We start from the raw sequence: 22,426 nt of genomic DNA, 5'->3' as shown, positions 1-22,426 counted from the left end.
GATCTGATATTGTTAAACTTGTTTATGCTGTGATGTAGTTAATGAAGTGTTATGTGGACAATAACAATGTTTCACGCCCGAACCACACACACCAGCTTCTAATGCTAAAAGAAACAGAGTGTCTGTTTTGGTGATTTTTATAAGGAGTACATAGGAGAAGAAAACTTCCAGGGCATGAGGGTAGTCAATAAGCTTACAGATCTGTCACTGAAAGCATGATCCATAAAAGAAACAAAACTGATAAATTGGACCTGATCAACATTTACAACTTTTGCAAAGGTCACTTTTAAGAGAATGAAAAGAAGCTACAGACTGAGAAAATATTTGCAATCACATATATGATGTGAGACTTGAAACCACAATATGTAAAGAACTCTAAAAAATCAATGGTAAAAAACCCAAACAACCAGGTTTAAAAATTGGACAAAATGAGCGATTAAACACTTCATTGCAAAGGATGAGCAGCAGGCAAGCAAGCACATGAAGAGATGCCCAAGATCATTAGCCATTAGTGAGATGTAAATCAAAGCCACCCAGAGACACCACTACCCCCTTATTAGAATGGCTGAAGTAAAGAATACCGACAATACTAGGTGTTGGCTGGGATGTTGGCAACTGGACCTCACATGCATTGCTGGTGGGAATGCAAAATGGTATCGTCACTCTGTAACACAATTTGAGTCTCTTATAGAGTTAGCCATGCACTTACCATATGACTCAGCAATCCTACTTCCTGCTTTGAATGAGAAAAGAAAAATTACATGTTTTTGGAAGTGATTTTTATAATTAATGTGTTCATCTCTGCTCTTTTGATGCAAGTAATTTAAATCTTAAAACTTATAATCACACAAAAGTTGGCCATGAATGTTTATAGCAGCTCAATTCATAATCACTAACTCTGTAAAGGTCGCAAATGAGTGAGGTGATAAACAGACTATAGTGTGCCCATGTGAAGCCATACTGCGCGGCAGTAAGAAGGAGCGACTTTGATACACTTGACAACTCAGAGGCGTCTCCAAGGCACTGGGCTCGGTGAAAGAAGACGTTCCAAAAAGCCTTCGTACTGTGTGCTCTCACACACACATGACAGTCTTACGGGGAGGGTGACGAGAGCAGGGCTTGGCCGGGGTCAGGGCTGGGGGAGGGAGGCGGTGGTGTGAACTGGGAGGGAGGTTTGGGGGCGATGCGTCCCTATGGTGGTGGCAGCCATGTGCGTGTGAGAATTCACAGACCCGCACACTCTACACAAGTAGTCTCACTGTGTGTGGTCCCGCCACTTCATGGGAAATAGAAGGGAAACAGTGGAAACAGTGAGAGACTTTATTTTTGGGGGCTCCAAAATCACTGCAGATGGTGACTGCAGCCATGAAATTAAAAGACGCTTGCTCCTTGGAAGAAAAATTATGACCAAGCTAGACACCTTATTCAAAAGCAAAGACATTACTTTGCCGACAAAGTCCATCTAGTCAAACCTATGGTTTCTCCACTAGTCATGTACGGATGTGAGAGTTGGACTGTAAAGAAAGCTGAGCACTGAAGAATTGATGCTTTTGAATTGCTGCTTTCTCCAACTGTGTTGGAGAAGACTCTTGAGAGCCCCTTGGGCTGCAAGGGCATCAAACCAGTCTATCCTAAAGGAAATCTGTCCTGAATATTCATTGGAAAGCCTGATGCTAAAGCTGAAACTCCAATACTCTTGCCACTTGATGCAAAGAACTGACTCACTGGAAAAGACCCTGATGCTGGGAAAGATTGAAGGCAGGAGGAGAAGGCGACGACAGAGGATGGACATGGGTTTGGGTGGACTCCAGGAGTTGGTGATGGACAGGGAGGCCTGGCGTGCTGCAGTCCATGGGGTCGTGACTAAAATGAACTGAACTGAACTGAACTGAACCCCTCAGAGTAGCAGCTGAGGGAAGCAAGCCAGGTCTCCAGAAGGGTTTCTGTATCCAGGGCTTGTTTGCTGACACCCTGGGGCTGGTCCTGGCCCTCTTCATGCATCACTGGAAGGTTCTGTGGTGAGCGCAGGAAGGAGCACTGAGAGCTCACCTGGCTGCTGGCAGTGACGCCCTCAGGCAGAGGCGGGGAGGCGCCCGCAGTGTCTCAGTCACCCTACATTTTTTTTTTTTTAATTTTGGTAAAACATACCTAACATGAACCAGAGATCAAATTGCCAACATCTGCTGGATCATCGAAAAAGCAAAAGAGTTCCAGAAACACATCTATTTCTGCTTTATTGACTATGCCTAAGCCTTTGACTGTGTGGATCACAATAAACTGGAAAATTCTGAAAGAGATGGGAATACCAGACCACCTGACCTGCCTCCTGAGAAATCTGTATGCAGGTCAGGAAGCAACAATTAGAACTGGACACGGAATAACACACTGGTTCCAAACAGGAAAAGAAGTATGTCAAGGCTGTATAGTCTCACCCTGCTTATTTAACTTCTATGCAGAGTACATCATGAGAAACCCTGGGCTGGAGGAAGCACAAGCTGGAATCAAGATTGCCGGGAGAAATATCTATAACCTCAGATATGCAGATGACACCACCCTTATGGCAGAAAGTGAAGAGGAACTAAAGAGCCTCCTGATGAAAGTGAAAGAGGAGAGTGAAAAAGTTGGCTTAAAGCTCAACATTCAGAAAACGAAAATCATGGCATCCGGTCCCATCACTTCATGGGAAATAGATGGGGAAACAGTGGAAACAGTGTCAGACTTTATTTTTTTGCGTTCCAAAATCACTGCAGATGGTGATTGCAGCCATGAAATTACAAGACGCTTGCTCCTTGGAAAGAAAGTTATGACCAACCTAGACACATATTCAAAAGCTAAGACATTACTTTGTCAACAAAGGTCCATCTAGTCAAGGCTATGGTTTTTCCAGTGGTCATGTATGGATGTGAGAGTTGGACTTTAATGAGCACCGAAGAATTGATGCTTTTGAACTGTGGTGTTGGAGAAGACTCTTGAGAGTCCCTTGGACTGCAAGGAGATCCAACCAGTCCATCCTAAAGGAGATCAGTCCTGGGTGTTCATTGGAAGGACTGAAACTCCAGTACTTTGGCCACGTGATGTGAAGAGCTGACTCATTTGAAAAGACCCTGATGCCGGGAAAGATTGAGGGCAGGAGGAGATGGGGACGACAGAGGATGAGATGGCTGGATGGCATCACCGACTCAATGGACATGGGTTTGGGGACTCCGGGAGTTGGTGATGGACAGGGAGGCCTGACATGCTGCGGTTCATGGGGTCGCAGAGTTGGACACGACTAAGTGACTGAACTGAACTGACCTAACATGAAACCTACCATTTTGCCATTTTTAATTGCACATTTTGGTGTCATTAAGTACATTTACGATGTGTATCCATCACAGCATCCAGCTTCAGACTTTTCCCATCTTCCCAAACCAACCCTGCACCCAGCAGATACCGGGTCCCCTCACTGGTCCTGGCCTCCCGGAAAGCCCCACCCTAGGCCCCCTGTGACTGGCGGCGCCAGGGACCCCTGGCCAGGGGGATCACCCAGTGCTTGTTCTCTGGGGACTGGCTCCTTTCTGTCAGGCATGGCTTGCGTCGGAACTTCCTTCCTGCTCAAATGCCATCCCTGGGGCCCGTGTAAACGCGTTCTGTTCACTCATCGCCCCCTGACAGACATGTGGTTGTTCCCACCCTGGCGGGGCTCGGCCCCTGCGCTGCCGGCGGCTCTGGGGGTGTGGCCCAGCCTGCTTCTCCCTAGGCCTGAAGTGCAGCCCTGACTCTGTGTGAGCCAGGCAGCTGAAGGCTGCACTGAAGGCCCGCCCGTGCTGGGGGAAGGGGCTACGTCCAGCCCGGGGGCGCCGGGCGGGGAGGCTCCGGCCAGGCCACCGGCGGTCTGTGCCATCGGCGGTCCGAGCAGCGCCAGCCCTAGTCACCCAGGCAGGGCAGGAGCCCCTGGCGGTCCTGGAGGCGCGCTTTAAAGGCAGCGCGGTTTGTCTTGTCACATTTCACAATTCGCGGGGAGCAGATGCTGCTTTCCTCATGCCTTGCCATAAACAAGGGGGTCTGTTCTGTCCTGTAGGGGGATGGGAGGCCGGGGAGGAGGGAAGACGGTGGGGCTGGCCAGGCGCCCAGGGGGCCCTGCAGCCTCACAGCGCCACACGGACGCGGGGGTGCGGCCTGGCTGCTGACGCCAGGCCAGGGCGGAGGAGGTAGCGAGGGGCAAGCGGCAGTCACCCCCGACCCCGAGAGATCAGAAAAGGAAAAAGGGCCGGAGGTGGGGACCCCCACCCCACACCACACTGGTCTACACGTGAGGTTAGGATGTCAACGCATTCTCTCTAAAGTACACAGAGCTGAATATTTGGGAAGCGAAGTTGGAAAATTAGTCCAGTTTTTTTAAAAACGAAAGCTTCAGTTGTTCAGAAAAATGGCACTTATTACACAGGGATTTCAAATAAAGCAGAGAAGTCTGTAGAAGAAGTCCTGCCACTCAGGGCTGTGCTTTGTCCACGTGCTGATGACCCACGGGCAGACCCGGCCTGTACACGGGACGATGTGAGTGTACGGGGCCTTGGCACGCGATCACAGCGCGCGCAGGGTTACATGCCGCTGACTCGTTACTCTTTCTTGACGTAACAATGAAAACAATAACGAACTTCTTGGTGGCAAATAAAATAACATTATGCTAAAAATCTAAATACGATGGAAGGAAAGCCATGGGATAAAGGATAACAGGTCATTAATTTTTAACATAAATTGCCTTTTCCATTAGCCTGTTTGAAAAATTATGATTAATTCCCCCCCCAACTTGTGATAATGTGTACTTCACCAGCAGGTGGAGCTCGTGCACTTGGCTTGCCAGTCCCATCTCGAGACACCGTGAAGGATTTTTAACTATTTTCCAATTTGCTCAAACTTGCAAGTAATAAGAGGAGATTAGTTTTCGCCTGACACAGTGAAGATCAATGGTCATCAGATTGGGTAAAAATTCATTCCCTCGACTCTGACGGCTGTTTTATGAAAATAGGGTCGAGGCATTTGTCTGCATCGTTATTTGCATTTGGATTTGATTAGAGACGAAGGGATGGAATTGTTCCCTCAGAAGAAAACGCTGCAGCTTGAAAAAATGAACACCCACTGTGTCTGGGGTTTGTGCTCAGGGGAAAATAGAGTCCTAGAGCTTGATTTAGTTCTTGTCTGCAAGAAGAATGTAAAATCTTTCCTGAAGAATTGATTCTTTCAAATTGTGGTGCTGAAGAAGACTCTGGAGAGTCCCTTGGACATCAAGGAGACCAAACCAGTCAATTCTAAAAGAAATCAACCCTGAATACTCATTAGAAGGACTGATGGTGAAGCTGAAGCTCCAATACTTTGGGCACCTGATGCAAAGAGTTGACTCATTGGAAAAGACCCTGATGTTGGGAAAGATTGAGGGCAGGAGGAGAAGGGGGTGACAGAGGATGAGATGGTTGGATGGCATCACCAACTCAGTGTGTATGAGTTTGAACAAGTTCCAGGAGATGATGAAGGACAGGGAAGCCTGGCGTGCTGCAGTCCATGGGGCCACAAAGAACTGGACACGACTGAGTGACTGAACAACCTGGATCCACCATTAGAATGCCAGTGGTGGAAATTTGAGTGAATCCTGGGTCTGGAACATGTCTCCCCACTGCATCCACCCTGCTGAGCTCTGCACCCTAGATGCAGTCAAACCAGTCAGTCCTGAGGACAGTTGGACCCTAGAGCCTGGCTGCCTCCCCTCTCTCTGCCCAGGCTTCAGATTGCTGGCCTCTTCTCCGGATGGATGACACTAGCTGGGTGCCAAGGAGGGGCCAGGAGAGCAGTGATAAACGCCAGGCAGACAGGCATCTGAGGGCTGCCCAGGTGCAGACTCACGGCTTGCAGACGTCACACAGCAGAGACGAGCCTCTAGAGGACCCGCGCTCTACCTGGTACTTTGGAGGGCAAGGCTCTGACCTGCGGTGTGTTTCAAGGGGAGCGCGTTTCTGGCCCTCACAGAGCACCGGCTCCCTCCGGGCTCAGGCGGTAGCGAGAGGCACTCCGGCTCCTGCGCGTGCCCTCTGTGTCGTGCGCTGCGGTGGGGAGCTCGGTCCTTCAGTCACAGCGTGTGTTGGGTGACGAGTGTTGGTAACATCTGCTCCATCTTTTCTGCATTGTAGGAAGGGACGTGAGCTCTTTGTGGAGCTGCTGTTTGGAAACTGCTGCCCTTTTTAAAACTTGAAATTGAGCGTTTTCATGGAGGTCACCAGTGTAGGTACCCTCATGCCAGGGTGCCTCACCCACCATCTGCGGGTCTGTCGTGATGGGTACCTCCGAGGTGCTCTGGGTCCGGCCCATCAACAAGCCCCTAACCCTGTGGTGGGGACCTTGAGGTACCTGAGGCCCACATCCTGCACTCAGGGACAGGTCGAGGCGCCGTGCCAGAAGGACGCAGCCCAGCGCGGCCTCTCTGTGGATCGGCCTCCGCCGTGTCCAGATGGTCGTCCTGAGTCTGAAAGCAGGACCGTTTTCTTTCTGGTACTTTCTTAGTCAAGTCGATCCTGGGAGTCAGGCAATTCGTGCAGCCCTCTGTGTCCCCGGGGCTGATACAGGGGAGGAGCAAGGAAAGCAGCTCCTCCGTGTTTTATGGGGTGGACGTGTGGTTGTTTTCACCTCATTTTACAAATGTGGACATAGCTGCTCGAAGGGGTTGTGTGAAGGGGTGAAAAGCATCCGACGAAGCAGCTGTGCAACACACACACCCCTTGGTGTGTCAGTTTACAGGCTGAACGTGGTAGAAGTCCGCTTGCACCCACAGAGCGGCATTAGGGATGCGCACCTTCAGTAGATGGTTCCGTCAGCGGTCTAGAGAGTGAAGGAATTTGCCTTTTGCTTTTTTCAAACTGCAATTTGCATTTTGATTTTTCCGAAATAAAAACCCTTTGGCTTTTTGGAAGCCCAGATCCAGCGGCATGTCTCTTTCACCTGCTTGGAACCACACGCTCCAACAGTGTGGGTGTCTTCCTGAACTGCCGATGATAAGGCAGAACAACAGAGTGAGACTTGGGATCAGTAAGAGAGCTGCTTCTTGGGAAAGTGTTAAGAAAAGCAAAAATGCTTCTTCCGCATTGTCGTCTTTATATTTGAGAACCAGGAAATGTAGTCATGATGGAACGGCTTTTCTTTTCCTGCCCTTTTCCTCTTGCCTCACACTTCTTTGGATGGTTTACGAAACTCCCCCAGAAATCTCATTTTGGTGACTACAGAGAGTCGAGGACTCAAGGAAGTCCTCCTCAAGGATTTTCTGAAAAAGCAGCATTGTGAACATCTTGTGCTGAAAGACTCTAATCTGCGGTGGTCCTGTCTCTCGGCCCGTCTTTGGAAGGCAGGGTTGTGGCAGTTTCGTGCTCCTGTGGCATCTGGCTCTGAGTTAGCTGCCGGTAAAATATGATCTCCTAGAGCATGTGAGCTGAAGGTCACAGGCCTGCAGGAGAGATAACACATCTGCTGGAAACTGTCGGCCGCAATGCGCCCCCTTTCAGAGCTGGCCCCAATGACCACGGCGGCTTTTTGCTTCAACACCCTGACCCCACAACGCTCCGGCTGTTCCCAGAAACCGCTGGACAACGAGGCCGATCTTGTTTATGTAAGTTCTTCAGAGGAAGCGATCGCTCCACTTCTTATCAACCAGCCCCTGGTATGCCTCAGGGGAGGGCGTCAGATGCTTTCTGGCAAGGTTGCTGCTTTTCGATTGTGCAATCTGGGGAGAGAATTCTTGTTGGTCTGAATGATCCTTGCAGTCTGCCCTTGCGTTTTCACCCTCAGCAAGTTTAAGAATGTGTTTGCTCCTGAATCCTCGGCTCGGCAGAGTTTACTTAAAGCAGTGGCCTCTCTCTCTTTTAGAGAGAGCCGTGCTGTGTCAGTAGTGGGCTTTTCTCAGTTACAGGAAGCAGCACAGGCAGTGCTCTCGTTTAGGTGGAGATTTTAGGTGGCCTACTGCCTGTTCTCATGACACGTTTCATCTTGGCCGGAGGGTGGTCTGTGTTTGTGGGGAGCTGTCTCATACTCTGCCCAGAGGGACTGTCGCTTGGGCCGAGATAGGATGGCCTGGCTTCCAAGCTGGAGAGTTTCTACTTTCAGCAAGTTGTGAAGCTGAAGGCAGTGGGGGGTGGGGGGAGGGAGGGCACATCGGCCTATTTCCCCCTGCGATGTTTCACCTGAAACGAGGGAATCAAAGCGCCCAGCCTCTTCTGGACCAAGTCTTTGCCTCCATAGATGTCCATGCAAGGACTGGATTAGAGGCCTCCGGGCAAGGACGGAACGAAATCTCTAGGCTGTGGGTGTGAGGCCACCCTGGAGGGAAGTCGGTGTCACATGTACAGCCGACGTGTCTGCTGGTTCTGTGAACACGCAGTGGCTGCCTGGCTTCTGATGGGGGCTTAGCCTCAGGTGGAGGCCTTCAAGGCTGGCCTCAGCTCTCACCCTGGGGAGTGGACCGGCAGGGGGAGGAGGCGGCCGTGTAGGGGGTCCCGGCTGGAGCTGGGAGCTGCCGTCAGGTCCACGAGGATGCTGCCCATGGTTGTGTTTTCTACCCGTCTCGCATCAACTGATATGGAGCCTCCAGGAGGGTCCCTCTGCCATGACTGGGCCACCCTCACTGTCCCGGGAGCCAGACCTCATTCCTGTCTCGGGCAGCGCTGGGGAGCTCATGGCCAGAAGCCCGGGCTCACGGTCTCCAGAGGAGCGGCTCAGCGCTGCTTCTTAAACAGGGTGGCGGGCTGGTGCTGAGAGCGACGCTCCTGAACGTGGGCATGCAAGCTTCCCTGTCTCCTGTCCGCAGGAGGCAGGGCTGGAAGTTGGCGTTAACTGTTCCGACTTTTTTCTTTGCTCCCATTTTGGAAGAACTCAGTGTGTCTATAGTATGCACATGACTTCCCAGCATAAAGATCCTGCTAATGCCTTGGTAGCTGCGTAAACCAAACAGTCTCCTAGGGCACCTTTCCTTGGCTTAGAACTCAGTCGTCTCCTTATGCAGAATGGCAGCGGGTGGTGTGAGGGATGCAGAGTCTGGAAGGCTTATTTTGGGAGGAAAAGCCAAGCTGCAACGGGCTTTCCTGCAACTGAAGACCACGGGCCCTTGGGTGGCTGCGCTGTGAGGCAGTGCCTCAGGGTGAGGAGCGTGGAATAGACCCCAGGCCTGACCCCAGCCTGACCCCTTGAGAGGGCCACCCCCGGAGACCCAGACGGCCTGCCCCACATCAGTGCGGCCCCCAGGGAGACTGACCTGCTCTGGGTCCCCACGGCCAGACCGTTAGGGCCTGTCAAGACCACCCAACTCTGGTCCGAGCCATTTCCTTGGAAATGAGGAAGAAATCGATTCAGAAAACCTGGAGACGGAGTACGAAGGAAGTGTCTGGAAGGCTTTCCGTGTGAGCACAATGCCTGGGGCTGGGAGCTGACAGAGGTCTGTCTGCTGAGCAGAGCAAGGTCTTACATGCCTCAGGCACGCAGAGTCGCCCCTGAGCCCCTGCCTCAGGGCTGGAGGGGGCTGTGCTGGTCACATGGCTGCAAGAGGGCCTGAGACAGGAGGAAATGGCCATGGGTACGTCCCCACAGAGACGCTAGCAGTCCCTGACTCTGACTCTCCAGTTGAGATGCTGAGGCCCGAGGGCAGGAGCGTAGGGGCTGCAGCCAGAGCTGGGCTGTAGGACCCCGGGGAGGGGGGTGTCTGCTGCACCCGTGATGCCCAGTTTACCAGCACCAGGGCGGTGCCTCCGTTTCCCTCCATCAGCCCGGGGTCCCGGGGCGTCGGCAGGACAGACGGTTGTTTCTGACGTCGCTGCCAGTGGCTGGGGAGGGAGGCTCAGAGCAGACTCTGCAGGTGGAAGAGCAGACCCTCAGCACGTGCTACCTTGCATGCTCCGCGCTTCTCCAGGCGCCAGGAGCCCAACTCGGTGAGCCCCAGCCCCTGGGACGGTTGGTGCAGGTTCAGAGTGGGGAGGTCGGCTCTGGACAGACCTCTGGGTGCCCCTCCACCTCTCAGGCGGGTGGCCCCACAGTGACCTCTGCAGGCTCATAAGGACTGGGCCCCCAGGGGCTGCGAGTGGCAGGCAGGGGCTCAAGGAAGCCGGTAAGAGCAACTGCCGGGCGTGGGAGCAGGGCGCTCCTGGCTCTGCCTGCGTCTCTAGGCCCAGAGGTGCAGGTGCAGGTGGGACAGGGCCCAGCCAGGCGCGGCTCCCTGCTGCCCTCTCCGGGCACCTTTCCGCCTCCTTAGTCCATGCGACCTCTGGATGATGTGGCCTTTGGAGGCCCGGCCGTGCAGGGTCAGGAGACTTGATGGGGAGCTGGGAGGAGGAGGCCCTATATCCCCCACGGAGCCGTCTTCCCCGCTGTACATGCATCTGCTCCTTGTTTCTCCCTTGGTGCCTGTGCTTTTTAGACTCATCTTGGGTCCTCCAACGTCATCTGCGTGGATGTGGGCTCCCCGCCACCTTCAGGCCTGCCCTCGGGTCAGGCTGGGGTGGAACTAAGAAGTGATGCGTCTCCTGGAATCGAAGGGCTCCTCGTGGGAGCCCCATTCTGGAAGGGCCTCCAAGGCGCTGAGCTCGCTTGTTTCTTGACAAATAGCCAGTGGGGCTTTCTCACCCTTCCTGCGGAGTTTGTGCAGAGAGACCGAAGGTGGAATGTTCTGGAAGGTCTGGGTGTAGGATGTCAGCCTGACATTGCTCACCAGCTGAGTTTCTGAGCCTCGGGGGGAGGATAGGGGAGGTTTCGGTGCTGAGCTGCTGGGCCTGGCACCACGGTTCCCAGCGTGGCCCCAGCGGGCTGCTCTGTCTCCTCCACGCTTCTTTCACGGCCCTTTCTTGTATCTGAAAACCTTTTAGTGCCACCGGGCGCTTCAGCCCTTTCCCATGGCTGGTGCTGTTTCCTCTCCAATAAACATAACCTCTTTTTTTTTTAGTCCAGAAAGTAGTTGCTATATTAATGTTTTTTAAGGGAATAAAGAAAAGTCAATAAACCTTTGGATTTTAAAAAATTTGATCTAATCTCTTTCCTGAAATAATAAAGAATTTGACGTGCCAGAGGGAGACATAGTGAAGAGATGGCAAAGGCAGAGGCCTGTCACTGGAGGCCCTGACGACCGGCCCCAGGACTGTGTCTGCAGAGCCCAGGGATGGCGCCTCTGCTGATGTGAGAGCATGCATGTCCGCCCCGCAGAGACTGGGGATGGCGCCCCTGCAGGTGTGAGAGCATGCATTTCCGTCCCACAGAGACTGGGGACGGCGCCCCCGCAGGTGTGAGACCATGCATGTCCGTCCCGCTTGTACACATGGGCAGAGTGCATCTGGCATGAAGATGTGGAGGGCGGGCCTGATGCCTTTGTTCCAACAAAAGAGAAAAACCAAACACTCTGTTGAAGGTTTCTCTTTATCCCTGAACACCGAAGCCCTGGCCTCTTGCCCCCACGCTCTGTGCTGGGTCTGGGATTTCTGGCAAAGTCTCTGCCTGCTGTTGGAGTGTGTCTGCTTGCTGATGGTGACGTGACCCGTGGAGGCAAGGGCAGGGCTCCAGATGGCTTCGGAGCTCAGGGCGCAAGGGGGTCCTTGTCTGACCGCCACATCCCTGCCGCAGGGTGACTGTGTACCTCAGCCCCCACACCCTCACCCCAGGAATGCGTTTAGGGACAGCCCCGGCTTCCTCCTGCCAAGTCTGAACCAGCCGAGGTCCAAGGGCTGCAGAGAACATGTGCCTCTAGGGGGTCGGGCCCACACCGCCTTCCCGGGGGTGGGGAAGGAGCTCCTCCTGGCTTTGAGGAGCCACTGAGGGGGCTGTCTGCACAGTGAGCACGGTGACCACGCCTGAAACAGAGTTCCCCTCTTTCTGGGGGTGGCACTCCTCCGACCCCCTGCAGCCTGGAGTGGAGGTTCCATTCACCCCTGGGGGCTTGACGACAGTGCCTCGCACTTAGTCTGCAGCCCAGTGTCTGCCCAGGGGCCCAGCGCCTCTGAGCCTCCTGTCCCTGGCCTCCATGGCTGCCCTGCCCACCTTCCTGGACCGGCTTTCCGGAGCCGTCTGTCAGGCATGCCTGCTCCTCCTCTGGGGCTCGCCGGGTCTGGGGTCTGTGCCCCATCATCACACAGGGTGACAACCTGTCTTCCTGGCTCTGGGGTCTCAGCAGATGTGGGCGCCCCTCCGACCCGCCTCCTTCCCGCTCCTGCCCCTGGCCCGTGCGTTTGTGGAGAGAGATCCACAGTGAGGGTCCCTGAGCCCCCACTGGGGACCCTCCCACGCCCTGTTCCAGCACCAGGTGTCCTCCTCGCGTATCGTCCCAGGGTGGAGAGCCCGGCGCTGGGACATGGTGTCCACTGAGACCCACGGGCCGGAGAGCGGAGTCTCAGCCGGACGGCACCCCGCACCTCCCCGGGCTCACCCCAAGGTCCCTGTGCCCCCCGTCCTGCGCTCTGAGGGTCAGCTGAGACTCTGGAGGACCGACCACAGGCTCCTTCTCTGCCCAAGGATGCTCACTGGGCTTGTGCCTGGAAGGGCTCATCCACCTGGCATTTGGTGGGCACACACAGTCTGTTAGGCGCTGGTTCTTAAAGCAGATGGGCCATCTCACAGGCCGCTTTTGGGTGGGCCAGGCCTGCCGCGGGCATCTCCCTGCCCTCACCCCGCCCGCGGCCCTGCAGGGCGCCCCCACCCAGAATCGAGGCCCCGCTTCCCTCGCGAGGCCCCTCCTCTCGGTCTCTGCTGTTTTCCTTTGCCGCGCCTCCCCAGGAGCCGCCCTGCGGGGGAGACAAGCTGCCTCTCCGAGGCTCCTGGGGCAGGAGAGAGACGGCCCTGATGCCGTGTGGCCGGGGCCGCGAGGAGGAGCCGTCTTACCTGGTACATGTTGCACAGCCCGGGTGGGCTGCGGGCATGGGGGCCCAGGGGGCTCTTGCTCTGCTTGAGCCACGGGACCTGCCAGAGGGACAGAGTGGCACCTGAGTCCGCGTGGGCACCCGGGCCGGGCCCCGCGTCCTCCGGCGGAGCCCAGGCGGGGAAGAGGGCTGGTGAGGGTGAGGATGGGAAGACGTAGCCTGGCGAGAGGGTGGGCGGTGGACCAGCCGGCGGCTGGGTGTCAGGGGACACACGGAGCGAGAAGGCAGCGGGGGCAGCCCCTGAGAGGACCACAGAGAGACAGGACGAGAGGGAGGCTCAGGGGCGCGTTCTGCCCTAGCGCCTGCTCCGGGGCCGTAGCTAGCTGTGTGGCCACCTTCTCTTAAACACCCTGCCGGCACCAGGCACGTGGGTCCAAGACAGCTCCACGTGAAGAGCTGAAAGGGCCTTTCCAAGTCCGCAGAGGAATGGATTTGACACGCCGAGGCAGTTTATCATTCTCTTCCTTTCAGAGTGAGCGTGTTAGCTTCTGCACGGGACTGACACGTCTTCCCTGCTCTGCGGGGGTCACTGCGACACCTGCCACGCTGGACCCTCTCGGTTTGCTCCGGAGTAAACGGAGGTCATTGTAAGGGCAACAGAGTGTCCCTCCAGCAGACCACTTCCATATTCTTCTCTGCTGTTGGTGACATCTGGGAGCCTAATATTAAAAGGACTTAATAGTCCTTCGTGAGTTATGAACGAACGTAAACTTTACTATACATCTTCCTCAATGGTATTTGCATTTTTCCTATTCTGTTACGTGTGAGATAGTTGCTGAATCGAGCAACTTTGAGGGGTGTGGTAGAGAATATTATTACAGGACTAAGGACAGGGGCCTGCAGGAAGGGCCTCTGATGGCGATGGCAAAATGGTGAGAGAGAGAGAGAGACAGCGGATGCCTTACAGAGGTCAAGAGATGAAGGCAGTGTAATAGATGTCAAGAAAGGTCTTATACTGACGACAGATGAAATGGATTTTTAAAAATGACGTGAATAGCTGGTTATGCATGGAACTAAGCAGTAGTTGTGACATGGGGAAGCATTATGGTGTTCTAGAAATATTATTGCAAAGTGAACAGAATAGAATTCCCAGAGGCAAGTCCGCGGTGAGCCTGTGCTTGGCTGGGTACCTCATGTTCAGTTTTCTGCACATGAGAGAGGCATGCTCTGTGCTAGCAAAAAGCACTGGGCATTGGGTACTTAAACGAGTTAAGACACCGAGTATTTATTTAGCATCACATCTCGGTGGACAAGCTTGAGGATTCTCTGCCTCTAAGAGGCATGGCTGCTCCCACCAAGGGTGAAAACCCCCCAAAACTGGCCTGTGGGCCAGTCCACGCTGGCACTTGGTCCACAGACAAAGGAAACTTTCTGGTCCTCTAGTTCAGACTGCGTCCCTCTCCATGACGATGCTGTCTCTGCAGCACTTTCAGGTAGCTCTGGGGCTGGCGGTAAGCGCCCCCCACTGCCACCCCTGGCCTCCTGAGTGTTGGTCACAGAGCTTGGGATGCTGGCCCGAGGCTCTGAGACGGGGCAGCCCCCTGGGCAACCCTCCAGTGACTGGCCCCTCCCGCAGCAGCAGGAGGGACGATGTAGCTGAGGCGGGTCCTCCTCCTGTCCAGATACGCTCAGGGTCAAGGGGAGGTTATCTCCGGCAGAAGTGGGGGTGGGAGAAGAGGCAGGAAGGCGCCACCTGTTGCCCCTCCCCGCCTTTTACTGCTTCCAATGAAGCAGGATGGTTTCTGGGCACTTAAGAGTGTGGTGACGTCCGTGATGGAAAAACTCGAAGATAACCTGTTAACCCGAGAGTGACAAGAGGCTTCTCCAGTTCTAGGATGCTGACTCCACACCTCAGTGATTCGCACGAGGGACTGAGGGTGTGTTTTCTCCCTCATGATGAGATAGTCTCTCAGATATCAAGCGGAGCTCTCTGTCAACCAGTAAGAATCGGCCATTCCTTTTGCCAAAAGGAGTCAGTGATGATGGAAATCGACACCAGAAAGTGGAAGTGAGTTTAGAAGGAGATGAGTTAAGAAGAGGGTCTGGGGGCAGGATGTGGGTACAGATGAGTGGAAGACAAATCAAAATTAATTCCATGCCTTTATGCTTATTTCTAGGGCTTTCCTGTGGCTCATTCCGTAAAGAATCTGCCTGCAACGCAGGAGACTCAGGTTCGATCCCTGGGTCAGGAAGATACCCTGGAGGAGGAAATGGCAACCCACTCCAGTATTCATGCCTGGAGAACTCCACAGACAGCGGAGCCACAGGGTCGCAAAACAAGTCAGACACGACTGAAGCGCCCTAGCACAGCGCACGTGTTCATTTCCGGCTTACCAAGACTCCCAGCTTGCACTCCACCTGGCATAGTCACTGCCTGCCTCACACTCTGACCTCAGATTCTCCAGTGTTGAGCTGACCGCCTAGTCTGCACCCTCCAGGGAGTCCAGCTGGGGGCCGTCTTTCTGTGCTCAGTCACTCAATAAATGCTGTTGAGGGTTCCGTGTCCCAGACACATAGGACGGTAGAGACACTCCCCGCACCCGCCACGTGTGCAGGACGGCGTTTTCGAGAAACACTTAACAACGTCAGGCAGAGTGAGAACTGTCTTCACAGAAGGATCAGAGAACAGAAAGCTGATGCTTGAAAGCTGAGCGCAGAGGGGGTGCGCAGGCCCCAGACTCACCTGTTGTTCAGCTGCTGTCAGGAAGCCAGTCATACATGTGCTTAGTAAGGGAGGGACGTCAAAAAAGGCAACTTAAAAAACTCACGTGCAATGAATTAGTCTGTTAAAATGTTTAATAAATGCGTAAAAAGGGAGAGATATATAAAAGGTAAAAGGTCATCACAAAATCAAATCAGAATACAGACAGCAGAAGGTAATCAGCATTAAATACATCAACACAATTTACAAACGTTTCGCTCGGAGGACCAGCACATGGCCACCCACACAGGGGCGTCACATTCTGACCGACCTCTCGCCCGGAGTGCTGAGGGTGTGGAGGCCACAGGAGGACACAGCGAAGTACTGGGAGCCAATCAATAACTGATCCTTAATCGATCGGAAGAATGACATTAATACCTCAGAAGGAATTCCTGTATTAAATCTCAGCAAGTGTTTCTTTGGGTGTGGAAAGAAGTACACCCAGCATAAAGAGATTTTTCTCTAGAAAGGTCTTTGGCCAAATCTCTTGGCAAACCCACGTGCTGCGTGGCTCGGTGGGTGACACTGAGATTCACGGTTTGTGTGTTGTGAGCGGACTCACTCCCAGCAGAGGTGAATGAGTGCAGCTCTGCTGGCCCCACGCCCGGGGCCAGACTCACACGGAGTAGGGCACCTTACCCAGACCCTTCCTGCCGTGTCCTTCACGTCACCCTCCAAAGCCACCCTCTCCGGGGGTTACAGAACACATCTCCAGCATTTAGGGTACCCTGTTAACAATGAAGCGTTAGCAGTTACTGTACAACTAAAATGTGAGTGAAGTTAAAACGCAGTGGGGAAAAGGCAGGGAACAGAACACTGTGACTAATTTCCAAGACCGCTTGTCCCCAGGGCACTAAATGGCAGCAAAGGTTCTCACCCCTCACGGTCAAGACCAGAGGCAGGGAGGGGAGGCTGGACACGGACGGCCATGGGCGCCGAGACCAGCGGTCCACGCGGCTCTGACGGCAAAGTCAGCAGCGGGAAAGAGGCCTAACGGCCAGGACCTAAGCCTGCTTCACAGCGCCTGCAGGAGGGCGGGCTCGCGTGGAGGAAGGCGGCACAGGCCTCCTCGAGCCCCTCCAGGGGGCTGCCCAGGTCACTGGCCACCTTTGTTACTGTGCAAGCTAAGGGGTCATGATTCTGGGGTGAAGCTTGAGGATACAGTGCTGGCCCTCACAGGGCCCCACTGTCCAGGGACTTGGAAACCTGCTCCTCAAAGGCAACAACTCCGTCTTTCTTTCCTCCTGCAACAAAGGCGAGTGGTCTCCATGAATGCAGTTTTCATTTAAGGCTCTCAAAAGAATATGCCTCCTCAAGGGATTTGTGTGTGCTTTCCCTGAATGCCAACTCCCAGCCGCACAAAGGGTGGGTGTGTTGGTGCATTCCCAGGACTGGGGGCGCTGCTCACCCCGGGGCCCCCAACGTGTCCTCAGAGGAGGGGGGCAGGTGACAAACAGCCCCTTTTCCAGGAGCCAAGGGCTCCATTCAGCTTCACATGCTTTAGTCCAAAAGACCTTTCTAGCATCTAATAAGATGAGGGTTCTCCTGGTTTATCAACAGAGCAAAGCAAAAATACAATCAAAACCAAGAAACAAACCCACACCCATAAAAAACCACAGGCTTCTAGGCATTGAAAGTGTATCATTGGGCATAGAGTGTATTATGCTCACACCTCCAGAGTTTAAAAGTGAACAGAATATCCTCAGGAAAACAGGAGAGCTGAAAAGTATTTCCAGGAAGCCCCACTGCATATTTTCAGCAAAGATACTGGACAGGAATGTATCCTAGCCAGTGTCTGTAATAAGCAATCACAGATATGATTTTACATTCAAGTTCTAATGGATTTCGTCTGCATCAAAGGGCAAAGCTGTTCATTTAAAAATCTTCTTTATTCAAGACCCAGGCGTGAACAGAATTGATACTTTAAAAGTACTAAGTCAATTATTTCAACACTGTTTTTATTTTTTAAATCCTGTGAAAATGTTTTGATCTAGCTCCTTGATAATCTAGCCAGGCTGGTTTGCGACATGGATGTCCACTTCTGAGGCATCTTTTCTTTGAAAATGTTGAGGAATATGAGACCTTACGCAATCAATGTTCAACTTTTACACAAAGGAAGAAAAACATGTATGTGTAATACAGTCATTTTGAGATAAGGTCACAACAATTGAAATGAATGCTTTCACAGTCTGACTTTAGCTTAGCCTGTCACCCTGAAATGAAGCTTGCTTTATAAGAGATGTTTTCCACCTGTTTCGTCTGCGCACCTGTATTTTTCCTTTGGGTTAAGCAGCATAGTTTACGGTTTCGAAACTGGTGAGACTGCATGCATGTGGGGTACTTTGCATAATAGCAAGACTGGGTTAGGCAGCCAGGATCCGGTGTGGTTGGATAGCATCTCGGCTTGAAATAGCATTAGAGATGGGTCAGCTGACCCACGTTTCAGGGGGAGGTAAGACTGCCCCGAAGTATAGGATGCAGAAGGAAACCATCAGGAAACAAACTCTAGAAGCCGAGAAGGTGCACTGAGTTATTCACTAGACCACATGACAGATCTCAGCTCCAAGCAGGTGCCCGAAAACCTCTGTGCAGCTTGACACCATACAGGCACAGCTGACATCTCTTTATCTTCAGCAACATCAGGATCGTCAGTCATTTTAAGAACTGTAGCTAGAGACTGAAGCAAATCTGAGAAACTCCTGCGCTCCCAGGGTCCCAGCATTGAGGATGAGACTAGGACATCAAGGGTCTCTGCCCACACTTGGCTCAGAAGCCTCGTGCCTTCCTGGGCCTTGCAGAACAAGCACAGGACACAGCCAGAAGCAAAGGGCATCGTAGGAGTTTTGTGAGCACCCCCAATAAACCAGAGGCTTTTATGGAAAGCCTCACTCTTTCCAAAATCCCCCAGCTATCCAACGCTTTAAAATCAGGTGCTACGCACGCCGTGTGTTTGCTATCTGATTGTCACTTGGGGATTAGCTCTTCAATGAAGCGTCACCTATAAAAGATCTATTCACCATCAAGTCCAGTAGCCACTGCTGCAACCTGGACCACAATAGGAGCAATTTCCTCTTGTGATAACATTTTTATCTACAGAACATTTAAATAATGAAAGCGCAAACTCTATATTCAAACGGAGTAACAAAATCATAGTTTTGATTCACAGACACACTTCATTTATTCCCCTCTGCGACTCAGACAAAAGACAACGTCTGCTCAAGGCGAATTCAAATTTGTCCCAAAGTCCTCAATTGCAGTATTGTTACAAAGCAACACGACACTAGGGGCACTGACTCCAAGAACAAATCCGCTTAGCCCCGTGTTGACCCCGGAGCGCGGGAGCAGAAGCGGAACCAGCACTCAAGCCCCCAAGCGCGAGACACAGGAGGCCCCAGCACAGGGCTCCCTTTCTGCGGCGCCCGCACCCACGCCACCCCAGAGAGGCAAACTCAAAATGTTCTTCACCCCGAACCACGTTCCAACTGCATCCCTGGTGAGCGGGGGGGAGGAGGGTGGGGACTTCAGAAGCTGAGACCCAGGGGCTTGTAAGCATCTCCAGCAAGACGCTGCGCCTCCTCTCGGGGCTGAGTCCACCCGCGGGTGCCCTTCCCGCCCCACTCACTGCCCCGGGGACACCCGTGTCGCGGCTCTACTCCTCGGAGCTCACCTTGCCGGAGCCCCGCTTCGGCGCACCCCTGTCCGAGCCAAAGAAGCGGCCGAGGGAGTCGAGGATGCCCGTGTCTCTGTGTCTGGGGAGGAAGCCGTGCCTGGCGTGGTCCATGGTGCTCGCCGAGGCCAGGTGCTTGGATCTCTGGGAGGGTCTCTTCTGGGCCGCCATCGCGTCCACCGCCCCGGGAGCGGCCGCGCTGTCCTCCTGGATGGTCTGGAGCTCGTCTGATTCCGAGGGCCGGTCTTTGAAGGTGTTGTCCTCCCGGCCCGGGGCATCTCGGGAAAAGAGGCGGACCAGGTGGGGGCGGCCCCCCGGGTCAGCTGGGCTGGCCTCGGGCCAGGCATTCTTCGGGTCCGCTGTGCGCTTGGAGTCTGTCACCGCCGCGCCCTGCGAGGGGGCCCCATTGTTCGGGACCACATCTGCCGCTCCTGCAAACAACAGCGAGATGTGAACGCGGCTGTGCAGAGCGGGCCGCGGACAATGCCGCTTTCTTCCCGGCTGGCGAACTGGCCGTCGCCTACAGAATCCACGGAGGGTGTGGGCGCCATGCAGCTCTGTGTGGCCCCTGACCGCCCTGGGAAGGACCCGCCCGGCCCGAGCCTCTCTCTCGGTGGCGGCTCTGCATCTCAGGGGCCCTGGAGACTGTCTCAGGGGCTCCCGATTGGGCACCAGGCCTCCCCGAGCAAACACAGCTGTGCACATCATCGCCCCTGGGTGCTGCCACTCCTGCCCTGGGAGGCTCCAGGGTTCTGGGCACCTTGACGGCACATTTATCACCTAAGAGGCCAGTGGTGCCCAAGCCAAGCGTGTTGGAAGCACGTATTTGGCAAAAGGTATTTTTAGTGTTCTCAGTAAAAATGGAACCTCCCACGTCTTTTGCAATTCATGCCTTAAAGAAACGGGGTGTTTAGAATTCTTTGCTTCCCAGAATCCACAAGAGGCCTCTTGCAGGACAGAGCTGCTTATTCAGGATATTTTGGTTGAGCTTCTCCTCTGCAAGCAGTGACAATCAGAAAACTTGACTGGGAAGGGGGTGTCTCGTGTTGCACACCACTCTCCCTTAGCTTTCCACAAAAATACACAGCATTTCTCTTAAGAATGGCAGGACCTCATCTTGCCCTCAATTACCAAGGTGGGTATAACTGAACATTCCTCTCCAAAGTTTATTACTCATCGACAAAAATTGTGGATATACTCACACTTTCCTGTAACAGCATCCATCCATCTCTCTGCCCAGCAATCTATTCACTGACATTTACCAACAGCATCCACCCACCCACTCATTCACTCATCCATCCATCCATCCACTTATCTACACATCCATCCATCCACCCGGCCTTACCGAGTATCTAGCAAACGTAATGTCCTGCACTAGTTCAGCAGAAATGTGGTCCTTGTCTCATGAACAGAGATGAGAATGAGCAATATGAGTTGAATAGTGTCCTCTAGATGGTGTGTCTGCATCCTAACCCCCAGCGCCCATGGATGTGAACTCTCTGGACCTCTGGTCTTTGCAGATGTTATCAGGTCAAGATGGGGCCACACTATTGTAGGGTGGGCTGTGACCCAGTGACCGGTGTCCCTGTGAGCAGAGGGCATCTGGATGCAGACACACGGAGGGGAGGCCGTGTGGTGCGGAAGCAGACCGTGGCCTGGTGTGTCCACAACTCAGGGTCTCCAGGACTCAGGGCGGTGGAGGCCCAGGGCAGCCCCTCCCGAGACACCAGGGAGAGCGCTGCCCTGCCCACACCCCGTGCCGGTTTCTGGCCTCCAGAGCCGGGACAGGAGAGCTCCCTGCCGTTTCAAGTCCTGTTTGCGGTCATTTGCTGTGGCTGCCGTAGGACACAGACACAGTGTGTGATGTCATGTTGAGTGACGACATAAAAGGAAGCGGGACACAGGCGTCAGGACGACCTACCGAGGGGACAGTGTGAAAGTGTGGCTGCTCAGGGACGGGGGGCGGGGGGTGGGGGGCAACGTGCTTCTGCAGAGAAGAATGCCCGGGAGACAGTCCTCGGGAAGGAGCTTGGCGTGTTCACTCGGGAGCAGGGAGGCTTGGAGCCCCAGAGGGCAGGTGTGAGGCCTGAGGGAGACAGGCAGCCAGTAGGGGCTGGAAGGGGTGATGGTGGGGCAGGATGCAGTGGGGAAGGTGGGGAGGAGGCTGGCGGGGGGAGGTAAAGGGGGATGGTGCAGGGGGGTAGCTGAGGGGAGGATGCTTCAAGAGACAGGCCGGCCAGCCTGTGCAGGCTTCAGGGGTTGAGATGAATGGATTTTTTTTCCCCCTTTTTTCCAGAAAGTGCCCAGAGACAGTCAAGGAACAGGGTGTGGGCAGGACCAGACCTCAAGAGAGAAGAAGACTCAGCCTGAGCACAGGTGCAGGTGAGCACAGGTAGGAGGGGCTAAGTCAAGGCAGGGCCAAGGTCGTGTCCGGGGGCGTCAGGAAGGGTTGGCCAGTCTGGGTGATGGTTGCATGGAGGGCCTCTCCTTTCATCACACGTACTCAGGGGAGGCTTGGCATCTACACCACATACTTCCACAATACAAATTACAAAACCTGAATGGTTGCACACTCCTTTAACAAAATCAGAGGGGTCAAGAGACTGTCCCATGGGTGACATTCACTGTGCAGTCAATATATTGACCTATGTTCCCAAAGCAGAGTACGGACATCATAAATGTCTGTCGGACACCAAGTACCTGGCACACAGCCAGGCCCTGGGGTCCTGGGGTCTCTTTCCTGCTCCTAAGACGGTGCACACAGGTGTCAACTGTGCCTTACGCCAGCCACGCTACAAGCCTTACAAACCCATCACTTAGAGCGTGGCACATCGTTTATGACACTGATTAAATGAACCACACGAAAGCTCTCATATCTATCACATATCAGGCCCTCACCACCTCGCACCGTCCTGAGAAAGCACCCTGCAGAATGCCGTGGCCGGCACCAGGCTGTAGATTTTTACAGGGACGCAGAGCTGATTTATAGGTTGCAACAGAAAGGGTCTGCTTTTCTCGCTGTGCTTTAGATTCTGTGGCTAATATAAATTAATGCAAATGTGAACAGGAAACAATCGCTATATTATACGTGGTTAAATGCATTAACGAAACACAAGCGCATCTGAATACTAATATTTTTACAACAGTCAGCCTTTG

General features: G+C 53.8%; 1 protein-coding gene across 4 annotated transcripts in view; it reads right to left on the bottom strand.

Moving 5' to 3' along the window:
* The window catches only part of MBP (myelin basic protein), a 105,836-nt gene that overhangs the window by 13,419 nt on the left and 69,991 nt on the right, over nucleotides 1-22,426 (bottom strand). For 2 of the 4 annotated variants that reach the window (XM_069569143.1, XM_069569144.1), the window contains exons 4-5: nucleotides 19,271-19,701; nucleotides 12,865-12,942 (exon numbers count right to left, since the gene is read on the bottom strand). In XM_069569143.1, the coding sequence (XP_069425244.1) occupies nucleotides 12,865-12,942; nucleotides 19,271-19,701 (509 nt within the window). The remainder of the gene's footprint in view (nucleotides 1-12,864; nucleotides 12,943-19,270; nucleotides 19,702-22,426) is intronic. The other 2 variants (XM_069569145.1, XM_069569146.1) reach the window with 1 other exon arrangement.

This window comes from Ovis canadensis, chromosome 23 (assembly GCF_042477335.2).
Source record: "Ovis canadensis isolate MfBH-ARS-UI-01 breed Bighorn chromosome 23, ARS-UI_OviCan_v2, whole genome shotgun sequence".
In the NCBI taxonomy this organism is placed as follows: Eukaryota; Metazoa; Chordata; class Mammalia; order Artiodactyla; family Bovidae; genus Ovis; species Ovis canadensis.
The sequence above is the reverse complement of the archived record's forward strand: the minus strand, read 5'-3'. Positions and strand labels throughout refer to the sequence as shown.